General features: G+C 40.8%; 2 protein-coding genes across 16 annotated transcripts in view; one reads left to right on the forward strand and one right to left on the reverse strand.

Annotated features, from left to right (window-relative positions):
- The window catches only part of LOC144295817 (uncharacterized), a 32,403-nt gene extending 15,680 nt beyond the window's left edge, over positions 1-16,723 (forward strand). The window contains exons 3-4 of the mRNA XM_077868365.1: positions 9,253-9,366; positions 16,261-16,723. Of these exons, the coding sequence (XP_077724491.1) occupies positions 9,253-9,366; positions 16,261-16,401 (255 nt within the window). The 3' untranslated portion in view covers positions 16,402-16,723. The remainder of the gene's footprint in view (positions 1-9,252; positions 9,367-16,260) is intronic.
- Positions 1-17,793, reverse strand: part of LOC144295815 (phospholipid-transporting ATPase IB) — a 570,630-nt gene that overhangs the window by 383,015 nt on the left and 169,822 nt on the right. For 14 of the 15 annotated variants that reach the window (XM_077868357.1, XM_077868362.1, XM_077868360.1 and 11 more), the window contains 8 exons: positions 17,668-17,712; positions 15,678-15,753; positions 8,633-8,738; positions 7,923-8,005; positions 5,056-5,105; positions 2,589-2,658; positions 1,567-1,651; positions 434-573 (listed from right to left, as the gene is read on the reverse strand). In XM_077868357.1, the coding sequence (XP_077724483.1) occupies positions 434-573; positions 1,567-1,651; positions 2,589-2,658; positions 5,056-5,105; positions 7,923-8,005; positions 8,633-8,738; positions 15,678-15,753; positions 17,668-17,712 (655 nt within the window). The remainder of the gene's footprint in view (positions 1-433; positions 574-1,566; positions 1,652-2,588; positions 2,659-5,055; positions 5,106-7,922; positions 8,006-8,632; positions 8,739-15,677; positions 15,754-17,667; positions 17,713-17,793) is intronic. The other variant, XM_077868351.1, reaches the window with a different exon arrangement.

Below are 17,793 nucleotides of genomic sequence, written 5' to 3' on the forward strand. Positions count from 1 at the left end.
CAAGGAAATTCAAAGTAAGCAATGTGGAGTAGCTATGGCAAAGGTGGCTATTATTAGAGTAAGTGTGAAAATGCTTAGAACGAACAATGTCCAACCAGCCTACACATTCTGAAGGCTCCTGTAACTCAATAGGGTGAGCAATCTCATTAAGCCTAACCTGAGGTAAGCCCTGAAAGTCACTGACACTGTTTTTGACCTGATACTTCTTAAGACACCATTAACGCTTAGCTAAAGGTGCTTCGACCTCTCAGGTAGCCCATAAAAACTAAGTGTTTCTTAAAGCAAGAAAGACATCATTAAAAGCCAATGGTTAAGATCTGCACAGGAAAAGGGAGTGTGGCCATATGGCAAAATGATTCCTGTCCAAAGACTTTGTTCAGTCCTTGACGGAGCCCCTCACTGGGCATGCAATGACTGTATCGCATGTAATTACCTTCTCTATGATCTCATAGCACTCCTCCAACCGTTGAGCTCTGTCTTTCAATATGGTGCTGGCTTCTTGATAGACTTTCAGCCACTCTTCATACTCATGCTCAGAGAGGTCGGCATAAGCTACACAGAGGGTCCTCAAGCCTGCAAAACAGCCACAGTGTATCCAGCAATGGAAGCAAGCAGTATACTTTCCCTCCTAGGTGACATCATGAGGCTCCATTTTATACCAGCATGCTCAAAAAAATTGAAGAAACTATCTGCTTTTTTAGGTCACTCTAATTCAACTTTCACACATCTAAAAAGGGAGTTGAAAAGAGCTCTACTTCATTTTGTTATAAAGCCCCTCGTGCATAAATTTGAGAGTATGTGAGAAGCCACAGAGTGAATTCCCCACAGCAGAGAAGTACAGGAGCTGGGCATAAGCCTTATTCACATGCACCCTTACATGCAGTGGGCAGGTAGCAGCAAGTAGAGGAGGCAGGAGGTACATTTCAAGACAGTAATAAAAGCTCAGTGTGCCATTATGTGAAAGATCCAGGCTTTCAAGCATATATACATGTGCACGCACACACACATGCACACACACACGCACATAGCCGCAGGACCGCACGAAGTTGAGAAAGCGGCCGTCAGCACTTAGGCAAGGCTCCAGCTTTCATCATATTCACTTGCTGGAAACCCTGACATCAGTGTTATTTGAGGCCTTTCACAGAACTCCCTTCCTGTTCTCTATGGGCTCAATGAATTATTGTTTCCTCAAGTCATGGATAAGCCAGTGTCATAAGGATAACATGAGGAGGACAGGGAAATAAGCACATGAGTTTTCTGAGAACAGGAATAACTACAAAGTGATTCTACCCATCGTGAGCTGGGCTGCCCGTTCCTTTCATACTTCTGATGAAGAGTTAGCAGAGTCACATATAGGTAGCTGAGTGTAGACTCTGGTGCACATCTTGTCACTGTCATAGGCACAGAGCATGGGGGGGGCACTAGAAAAGTATACTCCTACGAAGCAAACCAAGTACTGCAAAAAAGGGACATATCCATTCAGAACATGACTGCTCACCCCAAGCATCAGCTACAAACACGTGAAAGTACAATTTCAATGGAAAAACATTTCCAAATTTCACTTACCTTCTGTGGCAAAATATTCCAGGTGGCACAGTGTTTCCTCCATGTATTTTGAGTCTTTTGAAAGTCTGTCAAAAATGACATTATCCTATAAAATAGAGAAACATTGTGACTGGCAATCCCGTAAGTAAGCCTTCCAGTCAGTATTCTAAACCTAGCTTTGTTTTAATGGAGCTTATACAGTGTGCATGAGAATACTTGAGTGGGCAAGTAGAAATATAGCCTTGACCAGACTCAGTCGAGTTTTGGAAAACAAACTGGATAGGGATGTATCCAAACAAAAACTTTTTGGGGAGAACCTTAAGTGTCAAGAGAATTATCGGGGACATAATGGTGCCTACATTTACCTAAATTTGCATAATACATGCCTATGTTTATAACATCTTTATGCAGAAATGGGAAGAGTAACATGCACATCCTAAATTGCTCAAATATACTCTTGCTTCCTGACACTGCAGGAGCTCATAACCAGGGAGTACACAACCCACTAGCCACTGAACACAATTCAGCTAAGGAACACAGCTCAGGATGAAAAACCAAACCACAACTAAGAAGAGCTGCTAGAGAACACACACACACACACACACACACGCATGTACACACACATATACGTAAAATCTCAAAGTACTTGAAGATTATCACAGGTCAATATGAATTATTCTATCTTTCCAAAGTCATAACACACTGGTGATGAAACTAGAATCAGAAGTCATGATCCAAGGATTTCTCACAACACAGAAAACTGCTATTTCTGAAACCAACTATTGGCTAAAAGCAAGCTTTTCATGGGCCATCATCGCTACACTGGCCTGAACACCACTACTACTACCCTTCAATGGGCTTTTACTTCAGGTCAATTTTATGGCCAATCTGAAAGAGTCTTTCAACTTTGGGCAAAGTCTCAGGGCGTAATGAGGACAGCGGTCAGGAGAAGTAGCAGATAAACAAAGTAGCCAACAGGGGTGTCCTGCTATGTGAGCTGGTACTTACAGCCCCCTTACAATAAACACTGAGCTGGTACTTACAGCTCCCTTACAATAGAGTCGAAGTTGGCCTGAAGGAGTTCGAACAATTACAGACATTCTTTTTCTGTCACTGTAAGGGTTAAAAAGAAAAGAGAGAGAGAGAGAGACAGAGAGAGAGAGAATAGTTGTCATTGGTCTGTATTATAGGACCCATGCCCTATGATTAAGCACCAGACAAATCTAAAGATGATCTGGCCATCCTAAAAATGGCAAAACTCCATTTTCCTTACCTTTTCCTTCAAAGTTGAACTTTAAGTGTATATCTACTACTCTTTTTATTTCTATATAATGGACATAAACCTATTTTTTTCCCTGCCATGAAAACTTGCTAGTATGGTTATTTATAGCAGAAGAGCAGAAACGGAAAATGTGACCATTTACTATGCACATCTAATTTACTTCTGATAATACTCTATACAGGTATTATTTTACAGCTCAAAATGTTAGTAATCTGCCCAGTAAGTAGTGGAGTGGAAGCTTCAATATAAATCCACTTAGTTCAAAAGTCCCTTGTGTCTTCTTTTAACTGGAGTAGAAAAAAAATTAGAAATGCATAGAACACTCCTGATTCAGCGCCGAGGTGTGCCTTATTACTGCCCTCCCTACTCCAACACGGACACTCCTGCACTCTTCTTTCATTGTGACCCATGCTCACTCATGGAGCCTTCGATGGCTCCCCACTGCCTACAGATTCCAACTCTTGCTGGCCTCCACTCACCTCTGCAGCCTGGCCTCAACCCCCACCCACTTACCCTCCCATTCATCTGCAGGCTTCCAGCACACCAGGACACACACCACACTCCTCCTCTACATCCTGTCCCTGCCTTTTGCAGACGTTTCATCCCCCTGAGACACATCCCAACCACAGTGGGACCCAGACCAACCACCCCAGTCACAGGATTTCCAATGGACTCTTCGCTCCCAAGACTGAACGATTCTCTCTCCAGCTTTGTATAAATTCCCACATCCTAACCCATAGCACTCTGTCTGGCCTGGCTTTGAATTCCTCCCTCAGCTAGCTAGTAGCCAGGTACTCTCAAACACAGTTGTTCACCTGGCATCTCAGTTCCTGAATCTATAAAGCAAGGCTGCCACTAAGTACTGTGAAGGAGTGCTGTCAGCATGAGGTTGCATCTGGAAAAAGTGGAGTTAACTAAAAAGAACCACAGCTATAACTACCAATGACCTTTCTACTTCCTCATATTCTCCCAGAAGTTTTTAATACATCCTCATGTTTTTACCTGGATTCACCTGTTTTCATCTACCTCCTTCTCCCTGTAATAACTGCTGGTCCCAGCTGCCACAGCCACATAACAGCACAGTCATCAGGACATCAACAAGAGATGGAGCACAAGTCTGGAAAAATGTCTAGAATGTCCCTTACCTATACACACAGGGACAGTGGCCCTACTCCCCTACAGGAACCACTACTGTTATCAACCATCATGTTTTCCGTCTCAACACCCATCCTCAAGGGCTCTTGACCCACCAAAGCTTCAAGTTTTCAGTCCTACAACCAATGACTAGGGCTGGAAAGCATTTCCCACAAGAGGGTTAAAAGTTGATCTTTTTCAGATAGTTTATAAAGCAGATGGCAAAAATAATGTGTGAATTGTTTAACAATGGTTATTGGAAAAACTGATTTTAATCAAGGGGAAACATGCCTTTGAGGTAGCAACAGAACCTTGCTCTAGTATTGACAGTTCAATGATAAGAAGGAAAGAAACAAAACATTAAGATTTTTTTGATGACAAGGGAAACAAATAATCCAACAAATATTCCTGGGCCTTAAATAAACCACATTGGGGGAGAACAAGCTTGAATATATACAGGAGAACTGCCCAACTTGGACAAAGCCTCTGATGGGATGGACTGATCTTATCGGCCTCTGCTGGTCAGTTTCCCAGGCCTGGCATAAGAGCGCTCAAATGGAGCACGAGCACAACCTCATGGGACATGGGAAAAAACAACAGAAATAAGGCCCTCATCATATACTCCAAACTATGCAGACGTGTCTGTAGCTGCTGATGTCAGAGGGTCTGGAAACCTAAGGAAAGGGAGGATATGGATGCGGAACGTTTCGAAAGAAAGAAAGAAAGAAAGAAGAAAGAAAAAGAAAGAAAGAAAGAAAGAAAGAAAGAAAGAAAGAAAGAAAGAAAGAAAGAAAGAAAGAAAGAAAGAAGAGAGGGAGGGAGGGAGGGAGGGAGGAAGGAAGGAAGAAGAAAGAAAGAAAGAAAGAAAGAAAGAAAGAAAGAAAGAAAGAAAGAAAAAAGAAAGATGACCTACTTTACTTTCTTTAATGAAAGTCACAAATTCCAGAGAGGAAATGGCTTGTGGAGATATATTTACTAAATTGAATACTTAGGTACTATATTTAACCATATTATACAATCTTGCAAACATGGTGATGACATTGTTAAATATATATGGAAGTATTTTATTTCAAGTGCACAAAAGAGAAACATACCTAGAAAATTCCAGGACGTTAAGGATTCCAAATGTCTGTTCCTGTCCCATCTAAAGGAAGAAAAGCAGGCTCTTACCTGAGGTGCAAAGGATTAAAATCTCAAAACAACAGTTTCCCCAGTCATAAACCTCTCTATACATACATCTCCCTGCCCCCCTCTCCTTCCAGCACTTTCTTTCTCTGTATATGATACATGTATATAACTCTCTCCCTATCCAATATATACACATATATTCTCTCTCCTGCTCTCCCTCTCCACCTCATTCTCTCTGCATCTTCTTTCCCTCTGCAAAGGCCTTTGTAACAGGTATGGTTTTCTCACAAGCCAGTCTGTGGGGTCATAGCTCCCCCTTCTGGTAGAAGCTTCTCATTTTTCTCCTGACCGTCACAACAGCTGGCTGACACAGTCCCTTCCAGGACAGGAAAACTCAGGACACAAGCTACACAGGTCCACCTGAAACCTTGGGACAGGTCATGCTTCTAAATTCCAAATTTTACACATTTTATAAAAATATATGCATACATCATGTGCCATAATTATCCAGAGGGGTCTGGGGCAACACTGAGATTCCTAAGACCACAAACGGCCTCATGTCATTTACATTTTGCTGCAAAAAGCCTAATTCCCCAAATATGGGGGGGAAATTTTTAGAATTCAAAGCTTCTTGGATTTTGGATTTAGAAATAAAGATGATGGATCTGCATAAGATTCTAGGGCAATTAATCTAATGTTACATCAGGTTCTTCAAAGTTGGAACCTCATCATCCTCAATTTTTCCATTAGGTTCCAGACTATGTGTGTATCATTTTCAAACTCCTTGATCAAATCTGCTCTCTATTTCCCCAGTACATCACCGTGGAAAGAATATGGGCTTTGGAGTTCCATATGAGTTCGAATTCTGTATCTGCCACTAAGCATGTGCCTTCCTTATGAATGGTGGTAGCCCTGTCCCGTGGGTTTGAGAGAAGTAATGAATGAAGCAACACGCAAATTACCAAGTGCACTACTGACACCCAGCGGCACCAGGTCACCATTACTGCTCTGTCAACAACTCCCCACCCCTTCTCCTCACATCCTGAAATACACTCAGGGAACCACCTCATCCAACTTTCATAGGCTTCTGTTCCTCTCTTTCTGCAATCATCAGTTCTTTCTCCTCAGCCTGGCTCAACTTGGTCAGACGCTCATTCAGAAATGTGCCCACTGACACCCCACAAATGGGCACGAGTGCTGTGACTGCCAGGAGCCAACCCCTCTTTGCCATCCCATCAACCACCAGGCAACCACATGCAGCACACAGACTCAGCCATTAGGATGACCAAGAGGGCCACACCGTGTAAACAGCTGGTAACCAACTCAAGAATGCATAGTTTGAGGATACTCTGGTATTAATGATTAAATAGGATTTTAAAGTTATTATTATGAACCTTAACTAGTCAGGTAGTCTTATTTACTCCCAGAAACATGGCCTTAATAAGTTAATAAAATGACAAAAAGGGATGCCAATTCGCTTTTTGTCAGCATTTACTGCCATAATGACACCAGTGGGCTCTCTCCCTAGCTCTCCATATTTGTCTGGTACTGTGAGCAAAGCAGAAACAGCCATGTTCTCCTCATCTCGGACTCTCCTGTGGCCTGTCAGTCCACACCCACCCCCAGTCCCTATCACTGCAATGCAGAGAAAACAGTAGCACCCATACAACAGAAAATCCCAGAGCAAATGTTAATGAGTCTCCTCATACTGAAGGGGGGTAAAGACTTCATTTGTGAAAAGCTTCTGAGAGGGAGATTCGATGCTCAGTTACTTTCTTTCACTTTAAAATCAAGTAAAAACAATTATGATTTGATTTTTGTTCTCCAGAAGACAAGAACCTGAAAGTGCCAAGAAATGGGCACACTGTATAAGGCCTGATATTTTCCAGGTTTTGCAAATATGTACAAGAAAAATGGAGCACTGTGCCAAGTCAGAAACAGTAACAACTTTTACATAAGTTAGAAGTGAATTTCAAATGCATCACCAAGGCCTAGAGACACAAGGATGCATGAACGTAAAAACTGTTAAAATCCATGAATCCTCCCCAAATTGAGAGGTAGAGGAAGGCAGGAGTGAGGGAAGGCAGTAACAGCCTCCAGGCCCTCATCAACCCATCCTATAGCAAAATGCAGCCCCTCTAACTGGCCAGCACGAAACACGCCAACACCTTGCCAGTCCTAACCCAGCAATTTCCCCCACTTCCCACCTCAGTGGTTCTTACTGGATGTTATTCTTGATTTACATTTTTTCCAATCACCACATTTCTCTCTCAGGCTTCCTGAGCAGGGAAACTCAAAAATCAATTATAAGATAAATAAACCCTTTGACCTTAGGGAAAAGAAAAACTCCTACAGATAACAAAGATCTTCAGTGCCGCCTCACCTCTCCCCCAGCTGGGGACACTGAAGCCAAAGCATTGAGGGCTTCACTGAGCAAGTGCTCCAGGTGCTAAGGCTGCAAAGACAGAGCTGCAGATCCTGCCCTCAAGACAAGTGGGCCATGTGGTTATTCCCATGTCCTGTTACAGAACAAAGAGCAGGCTTGCTAGGCCCTTTACTACAAGTCACACCAGCATATGAAAGCCTCATGGAGAAGCATCTCTGAGAGAGAGAGAAAACTGCCTGCAACACAAACACAACATGAATAAGCTGATGTAATCATGTGATACCTGCAGCTTTGCAATGGATCTGGTTTCCCACAGGAAAAAAAAAAAAAAAAACAAACACAGAAATATGGCTATCGTATTTACATCGGACACGCTATTTCAAACACAGAAGTCTTCAAAAGGCAGGTGATGTACCACAACAAGAGGTGCCCAGGCTTGTCACTTACGGCTTCTATGATGACGGAGTACGGTGTTCTGGCTGTGAAGACAAAGCCCAGCTTCCTAGCTCCCTTCACCAAAGCAGCTTCATCTGTCAATAGAGTTGATGAAGCATTAACTAATCACAGGTAACAGTAGAATCCTGTTGAGCATGTATTATTATTATTTTCAAATCAACCAGATCTGCAGCAGCTGGAGTGGCCTGGCCTAAATGCACAATGGTAAGGATTCAGGATTTAGGAGGCACTCACTCACTCCCACCACCAGGGTCCTGAGGGCAGCACCTCTGTTAGGTGGGAAGACAGGACCTAAAACTAAGTCATCTGAACAAGAGTGATGGCATACCTACTATTCTCGGTTGGGGTCAAGTTCTCCCTAAGGAATATCAGTAACATTCCCATGACTTGCTGACTAAACATCTTCTCTGAGTGAACAAAGAAGCCAGTCCACCCTCCCCTGAGAGTTTTGTCTAGAACAGTGTCTTCTGCTAGGAGATGCAAGCTGGCCTGGGGTCTCCTCCTGTGGTCCCAGTGTTACAGAGTCAGGAGGGCTCATCATCACCTTTCTGTGGGTTTATCATTTGGAAACTGTATGAGGCCAAAGGTAAACAGTGGGGTCTTTGTGGGGCATGCCTCCCCAGCACACCTGACAAGTAACTGCAAACATCCAAGTCTCCAGAGAAGGGGACAGCAGGGCACACGCAGCCCAGAGCCCTCACCTGGGGAGGAGGCCTGGTAGATGATGTTATCTCCATCCTTCTCAGGGACGACCGTGTGGCACACAGCCAGAAGGGTGAGGAACTCCTGTATGCATGGAGCCGTGGGCTACAGACAAAAGGGCAAGATCATCTGTTAAAACATGGCTGACATAAACCAGAGTTAGATTCAGCCACCATCTGCTTAGAACCCTGTGCTGGCTTCCCCCTCCCTTTAGAACAAAGGTCGAGATCCTAGCACACACTCCACGTTCCCCATGATTGGCAGCTGCTCACCACACAGTTCCAGCTCTCCTGCCTCTTCCCTCCTGCATGCTCCACCAGCCACTCTGCTCTGTAGTTCCTCAAACAAGGCTCGATCTGTCCCACTGCTCCATCACCACCCTCCACCTGCGTGCAGTCAATTCTTACTCATCCTCCAGGCTTCAATCCAACGGTTGCTTCCTCTGAGAAGTCCACTATCACCCCTATCTTAGAATACTGTTCTTGACCTGCTAACCCTGGGGTCATGTGAGAACAAAGAGGCATGTGCCCTTCCCAGGGTTCCTCCAGCACCGGCCTCACTTGTTCCAACATTTCAGTCTTGCTGCTCACATGCTTCTTCCCATGTCTGTGAGTTCCAGGAGTGCCAGCAGGTCATCTGCCTTCCTCACCAGAGTAACCCCAGGCCCCACAGACAGAAGGCACCCAGATCTATGTTGGATCAATATACCGAGAACGGATTCACCAAAAGCCAGGTGAGTCTCTGGCTTTCTCTTCCATTGTCCTGGCACTTACTCTACATCATGTCTGTCCTTTAACTTGATAATAGCTTAAAACCTATAAGGCAGTGCATCCCTCACTTATTACTTAAAAAGAATCATCCTGGATATGTATTTAATAAATTTCTCCCATCTCCACACACATTCCTTGTAAGTTTTCATTGGGATCAGAATATGACATCTTAATACTGTTTCCCCATCTAAGAATACAGAATGCCTTCCTATTTATTAAAAGCTTTTAATACTTCTAAATATAGGTCATGGCATATTTTCTTAATCTTTTATTAAAAAAATATTTACATGCCTACCATACGTGAGGCTTTTTATCTATCATACTAGGCTTTTTATCTATTGCTTTTCATATCATGAACAGAATCTTATTTCTATTATATTTCACAAGAGTCTATTCAGATGTAAGTAAAAATACTGAATTTTATAAATGAATTTCATATCCAATTGTAATTAACCTCTTACTGGTTTCCCAAGTTTAGCTGACTCTCTGGGGTTTTAAGGCAGCCAATTATTGTATCATCCACAGATGAGGATGTTTTTCCTTTTCTTTTCTAATATATACACTTGAGTTCTCACTTGTCCACTTGGTCTAATGCTTTCAGGATGATGTTCAAAGCCAAGGGTGACACCATGCTTTCTTGTCCTCAGGTTATCTTAACACCAAAGTCTTTAACAGTTCACTTTTCAACAGGCAACTGGCTATGCATTGGAGATCGATTTTGTATTTGCACATTCAGGAAGCAATTCTGTGTTTTCCAATTTTTGCAGAGTTTTTGTCTTTGCTTTTTAGTCACAAATGGATGGTGACTAATATTTACAACATTCTAGTTTCTCCTCTGACCTATTAATGTGATTTAAGAGCAGCTGTATGGAAGCAAATACAGCTGCTCATGTGGCCACTTCTCATCAGCTTTCAGGAAAAGGAAATACACAATTACAGTTCAGTGAAATCAAGTAAGTTTATTTATAAGTTCCCCAAGGTCTACACTACAAAATGCCAAGGAATTTTATCCAAAAGCACTGTGGCACCTGGGCTTTGATTCCAGAGAGCCTTCCCCACCTGCAAGCCTCTCCTCATATCTCATTGGACAAAACTGTGTCAACGTCCACACCCCTGACCTAAGCACTGGTGCTGGAGTCAACTCCCCAAGTCTCTTCCAACAGGGTACTGGAGAATCAGCCACGGTGACCCTGACATTGTGTAGTAGAATCTTTTGCTAAAGTTAAAAGTGACAGTCTCCAGGAATATTAGTTATTAGTGTTTGGGGGACATATTTACAACAGAATGCTAATTTCTTGAGAAGGCAGGATAAAAAAAAAACTTTATATGCCGTATGATCTCAATATGTGTAGTGTGTTTTTTTGTGAGTGTTCACATGTATATGGAAAGGGACAGATTGAAATGTTAACAGTACTTTGCAGCAAAGGATAAAAAGAGATTTACAGGATTAAAAAGTATATTTCTCTTCATTCTCAGAGCTTCCTACAATGAAACTAAATTGCTTTTTATGTAGAGGCAACCACTCCTTCCAAGTTTCTGAGAGTTATCACAGCAGCCTAGAGAACTGGCTCTAGAAGAGGGGACATTCTGTTGACTGCCAATAAGAGAAGAATTCTACCTTCGACAAACTCTCCCTTGTGTAGCTATCACACCCCTTTCTCAGGCACACTCTCCCAGTCCTTGCTGGTATGAATTACCAGGACCTGCAGCTCCTTCAGTGAATAATCCCTCTTCCAAACTGGCCATCCTCACCCTAGTCTCCATGCTGAATGTGCCCTAGGCTTGATCTAGTGGCTAAGGTGGAGACAGACCCTGAAGGAGATGAGCAGTTTCTGGCCAGACATCTGCTTTAGATGAGACCTGGTCATGGGAGCAAGGAAAGCTACCATCTTCTATGAAGGGCAGTAGACCATACCCACTGGCTCCAAAGTTCCAGAAGAAACTGAGGTTCTCAGGTTTTTGAGTGCATCTACCAGGAGACCCCAACCCTAGTCCCAATGTCTCCTTCCTACTAGACTTTGGTGCAGATGATTTCATGAGGCTGCCACTTCAGCCTTTTAAGAAGTTCTGCCAATTTTACAATTAGATCTTGGGCCTGGTCTTTGGCTGTATTGGCCTCAGTAGCAGGAGCTGAAGGAAATCTTTAAAGGCTGCCAAAGATGACTCTGGCTTCCATACTGTGCCTTACATAGGCAATTAATTGACCTGGGCTTATTGTTTTATTTCTTTGACATAAATGGTAATTAGTAACAACCAGTTCCACAGACAATTCAATGAAATAAAACACATATATAAAAATGTAGTATGTGAGGGGGTGGGGAATTGCTTCCTCCTGCATCTGAGAGCTATGGAGCTAGCACATCACCTCATCCCACAGTGAAACATGAAAGAGAGTCTTTGATTTCATAGCAAATAGTAAAATATTTCTGAGAGTTATAAAGAAGAGTTGCACACACTCTCAAATTAAGTTTCCACTTTGAGTAGTAGGCCAGACAACATTCTTTAAAGATTAAAAAAAGTCCCTCAGACAAAAACATTCTAACTTTGGTTCTCTAGTTAATCTGACATTCTATAATAAATTACAGAAAGGAGACAAATTCCATTTGCAGCCTATGGATGTTTGTAATCTATTTTAAACAAGTGCTCCATGTTTGAAAATAAGCTTTGTTTTCTATAACTTACAAGAAAAACCTTTTATAACTTGAAAGAACTGATTGTTGGAGAATGTATATAAATTAAAGCTTTTATGTGCAGAAAAATATACATACACTATTTTATCATTTAACCATCTCTAAGTGCATGACTCAGGGGTATTAAAAACGTTCACATTGCTTTGTACCCACCACTATATCTATACCCAAAATTTCCATCTTCCCAACAAATCTGTATCAATCAAACAGTAACTCCCTGTTCTCAGCTTCCCCTAGCCCTTAATAACTTCTATTCTGTTCTGTCTCTATGAATTTGCCTATTTTACTATTTTAGGTACCTCATAATCATAAAATATTTGTCTTCCATTTAATAGATTTTAATCTACACAAAATGCTTTATATATCTAGAAAAAAAGTACTTTTTATGTGATGAATGTAAAAAAATAGAAAACTAGGCATGTATAAAATTGGCAACCAAATTACACCTATAAAGTATTTATATATACATATACAAATAATTATTCTTGAAGACTCATCAGAAGTTCCAGACATAACGATTAAAAAAAGAAAAAGGTTGTATGTTCTTCCTTGGTAAATCTTTGGGAACTTATCCCACAAATAGGAAGTCATGGGTTAGCAATGTAACCAAAGGACCACGTGAACTGTTCCTTGAAATTTTCCATAGGTTGATTCTTTAATAGGCAAATTCCATCTTGGCTATCGGCTCACACAAAGCTTAAAACATAGTCCTAAAGAGCCCAGAGTATCAAAAATGATGACCCATGAAAAACAAAAATTCTGTAGCAGATGGAAGTACTCCCTTGGGAGGAAAGTAAAGATTTTCTTGGTCCAAATGCTTTAATTTCAGTCAATGGTCCCAAGACAGTTTAGATAAGAATGTGGGATATCCATAGGCTAAAATCCAGAAATGCTTCTTCCCTTTCCTCAAGCATATTTTGGCAAAATAACCATGTGATCTAACAAGCTCTGTATTTAAAGTGTTTTAAAAATCTATTAGGTACACTTAATCCAATCTCACATTTTCTGAAAGAAAAATATTAGAGCCTATAGTCTTCATTATTTATAGTTGAGCTAAATGCTAAATGTCAATGGGATCATTCACATAGTAGCCAAGATGAAGACCACCTTAGAAAGCTTCAAGCATAGCTTAAAAAATGTTGAACGTAGGCAAGCAGGCTTTTACTAAAAAATTAGAAAATAAGTTCTCCAATCCATAGCCACATTATGCATTTAATGAACCGTGAGTGTCCAGATGATCAAAATATCCTTTAAAGTTTCCATGTTTTCATCAATACTTATGATAACCTAAGTCAGGGCTTCCTTTTCATAATGGCTGCATCTGCCCCTACTCCTGATAGCCTTCCCACTGGAATAAAAGGAAATTTGGCTCAGTAGGGTAGTAGGTGAAAAGGAAAAGGAAGAAAGGAGCTCACTAACTTCTCTAAAGGTGACATTCCTTCCTAAAATGCCTGCCATTGGCCATAGGCAAGAAATGCTCATTAGAAGATCCTCTCCATTCAAAGGTTAAAAGAGGACAGGCTCGAGAAGAGCATGTGAACAGTGGTCAAAAACCCAGCACACACTCATGGGTACAGCTTTGAAGAGAACATCTGTATGTGTATATAAATTAACTGTAAATCAGTATTTCAAGATTTCAAAAATGGAGATCCCAGGAGCAAATAGTGTATCTCTCAAAGATCTCTACTCCAAATGAGATTTGCCCCCTGTCCACTGATTTTCTATACCCGAATTTTAGGTGAATGCAAATACCATTCAGTGCAGTGCCCACAATGCCCACATTTCAACAATTATGTTAGCCCTAACACCCACAAAAGAGATCAGACTCCTCTATCTACACAAAACAAAATCGCCTTCTCAGGGTGTGGTATCATACCTATCCCTATGATGCAAAGGTATACCATGGCTCCTAATGATTTTACATCTGTTTTGCAAATTAGTAGAAATCCCTTGAGTATTTTTTATTCATCTCTTCCCCTACTTCCTAGCAAGGTGATTGATATAAACTAGGCCCTTAAACTGTTTACTAAATGAATGAGTAGATAAATGAGTCTCTTATTTAAACAAGGATCCACTTGTATACACTGTTCCTGAGCTTACACTGGGATTCTGAGGCTCTAGGCTGTGCACTAGGCTCACCTCACTTCCTCTGCTGCTTTCTCACCTACTGATCTGGGCCAAAAAAACAAAATTCATGAAAGGAGACTAAGAGCAGTTTCCTAAGCCTCTAGGATGCCTTTCCACCTTCTTTCCTATTCACCACCCCAACCTCAACGGACACATTTAGTCAACCTGAACACTATCTAAATACTATTTGAGAATACCTAAGTCCTCTTTTCAAAAAGCAAATTGTCACAAGGTCCAAGTATCTTCTGACATCCTTGGTTAAAGCTACCCTCCTCCACAGAAGTTTCTTCTCAGATACCACTCTTCTGTTTGAAGAACCTCTAGCCTCATAGCTGAACCTACCTCTAACATTGAAATTCGAAAAAAAAAAAAAAAAGACCACATCGATGCCTGTAACTGCAACACAAAACAATGACTTCAGCAGCACCTACTGTGTGGTCTGGGACCACATCAGCAGCATCCCCAGGGGCTGAGACAGAATGTCCGGATCCTGGCCTGTGGATATAGGTACCTTACATGCTCACATTTGAGAACCATGGCTGGGAAGGTTCTAGCATCAACAAATGGGTAACTGCAGTAGAAAACAGGAAATTTCCTTGCTGAGAATTCAGAGAAATCCTTATATATATTTGTATCTTAATGAAATTTTGGAATGATTAAGTTTTAGTTTTGCTCAAGTGTACCTAACTTTAAATTTTTTTCAGAAAAAAATATTAGATCTAATTTATACTGATTAAACTGGTTGCAAAACATTTTGATCATTAAATACTCTTCTAAGTCAATATTTTTCAAAGTACCCTTTAAAATGAATTTAGGCAATCCTACAATTAATCCTGGTTTGTTAGAATAGTTGAGATAATGTGATGTCCTAGTTAAGAATCCAACAGATGAAGGTTCTGAGTCTCATTTCTAGATTTGTCTGCTGGTAATTCTTGGCCAAGTCAGTATTTCCACGCAGCTTCCTATCACCTCTCTGGCATGACCCAAGTGTTAAAGGAAATACACATCAAATTTCTGGCACACAATAGAATGCTATAAATGCTACATGTCCTGCCATATTTTTCTTCCCTAAATTATCCTGATCCAAGCACACTGTGATTGTTTTTCAAAATGCATGACCTCTTAAATTCACAACTGTGAAGAAATAGTACTTCAGAAATCTTAAAGAGCTAGAGAATTCACAATGTTAGAGAATTCCATGGTAAGACTCATCTTAATCTTGAGGTGAGACTTTCAATCTTCACCACATATTTAATTCAGCTTTTCATTAACTTACACTGAGCATTAACCACACAGCATTTATTTAAGATCACCTCCCTGAATATTAACGCTAGAAAAGTAAAACTGCACATCTTCCCTAAGGTCCCAAATTGCAAATTTCAAGACACTGCATGTACACATAAATAAAAGTGCATTATAAGCTATGTAATGTCCTAGAAGCAAAATGATGGCCTTACGTGATGATCTTCGATGTTCTTCAAGAGCCTGGGATCATCAAAGTCACAGGAGTCACTGGGGGGAGGAGGTATCCGGCTGTGAAAGAACAGGAAATACGAATTCAGTTCAGAAGGTCCTTTAAAATTAGCCCAAACCTTGTAAGAATCTGTCTTTAAGAAGAAGTAAACCTAAAAAGCCCATCAATTTATATTAAACTTTTAAAGATTTGGAATACTCTATATTCTTTCAAACCATGAGACAGAAAAATTTAGCCCTACTATAAGCAAAATATTTTATAAGTTATTATAAACAACAACATGGTTACAAGGAGAAGAAACATTCAGGAGTCAACACTTTGTCACTTTGGTTGGTCTCTGTGTAACTCCTACCAGGGAAAATTTCTGAGTATCTGCTCAAAGCAGGAAAAAATTGAGGAATGATTGCATCACATCTGCGCAATGATTTATGGCCAGAGTTCATACGCAGGAGAGAAAAGGAGGCAAATAACTGTGAAAAGGAAACTTGATATGATTGCTGTGAGCTATCAAACTGGAGAAAATGTGAACAGTTAAGTATATTCCTATATTTCCACTCCTTCTTCAGAACAAAGACAATGGAAGAAATGACCACAGTCAAGGTGATATCAATCTGAACTCTGGATGTCAGAGTTTGGTGCAGCAGAAATCAGCAGTTTACGAGAGGAAGCACCTAGAACACAAGCTGATGTCCCCAGCCGAACTTTGAGAATGCTGAGGAAATGGCAGCCTGAGGTACCTGTCTGATAAGGGGAAAGTGGGAAGCAGGAGGGGTCTAGATTCATCTGAGAAAGATTCAGCCCGCAGAAACCTTCCCTCATCTCTTGTAGCCAGGTAACCGAAACTTTTGCACCCAGGAAGCCATAGAAGGTTTATCGTTTAGAGAAGTTAAATTAGAGTAACCTTGGACCCAGCAACACTGGGCATACAAGTAGGTTTAGGGTAGGGAATTCTCCCAAGATAGGAGTTTTATGTGAAATCTTTATACTCTGATAAGTATGATCACCAGCCCTCTGCCTCCATTCAGCTCCCATAACAGCTACAGCCAGATGTATAGCCTGGAGAGTTCTTCTCATGAGAAGAAGACTTATCAGTTCACAAAGAAAGACAGATGCTGACATCTAAGGATCCATTAATAAAACAGTAGGTCCTGGCTGATCATCCCATAGGGAATCCAGTCAGTCATCAATACACTGTCTTCCCTACACACACAGCCCTACCAATCAGCTTTGTTAGTATATAAATCTTAAAACATGAACACACAACATCACTAATCCCAAGAGAAATGTGAATCCAAACCACAATGAGATACCACTTCACACCCACTGGGATGGCTATTAAAAAAAAAAAAAAAAAAAAAACAGAAATTAACAAGTGTCATGAGGATACGGGAAAATTGTGTGTTATTGACAGGGATGTAAATGGTACAGCTACTGTGAAAAACAATGTGGTGGTTCCTCAAAAAGTTAAACATAAAATTACCACACAACACATCAATCCCACTTCTAGGTATATACCCATAAGAACTGAAAGCAGAGACTCAGATACTTATGTTTGCAGAGACTCAGATACTTAGGTTTACAACAGCCGTATTCACACTAGAAAAAGTAAAAAAGTGCAAACGCCCATCACCAGATGAACGGATATACAAAATATGGTATACACATAAAATGAAATATTAATCAGCCTTTAATGAGGATAAAATTTTGATATATGCTACAATACATACAATACAACTTTGAAGATATTATGCTAAGAAATGGGAAGTGAGCAGGAAGTAATAAACCAAGGACTGGCTATTTTTAGTTCTTGTAGTTCCACTATGCTTTTAAAACCACATTCATATTAAAAATTTTAATTTGATTCTCTTTTAGAATAACAAATGAAATTTTATTTACAAAATATTCAGGTAAAAATGCCAATACAGAATCGTTCTTTTCCACTAAAACATCAAGAAGTGCTAGAATCTACTTACCAAAAATCATCTGAGGATGGTTCTCTTGTCAATTCTGGAAAATGACTGCCAGAAAGAGGGAAATAGAGTGGTCACAAAACTGTGATCAAAAGAGGCACTCACATAAAAACATTCTCCAGGATTGAT

The sequence above is a fragment of the Canis aureus genome, chromosome 24 (assembly GCF_053574225.1).
Source record: "Canis aureus isolate CA01 chromosome 24, VMU_Caureus_v.1.0, whole genome shotgun sequence".
Lineage (NCBI taxonomy): Eukaryota > Metazoa > Chordata > Mammalia > Carnivora > Canidae > Canis > Canis aureus.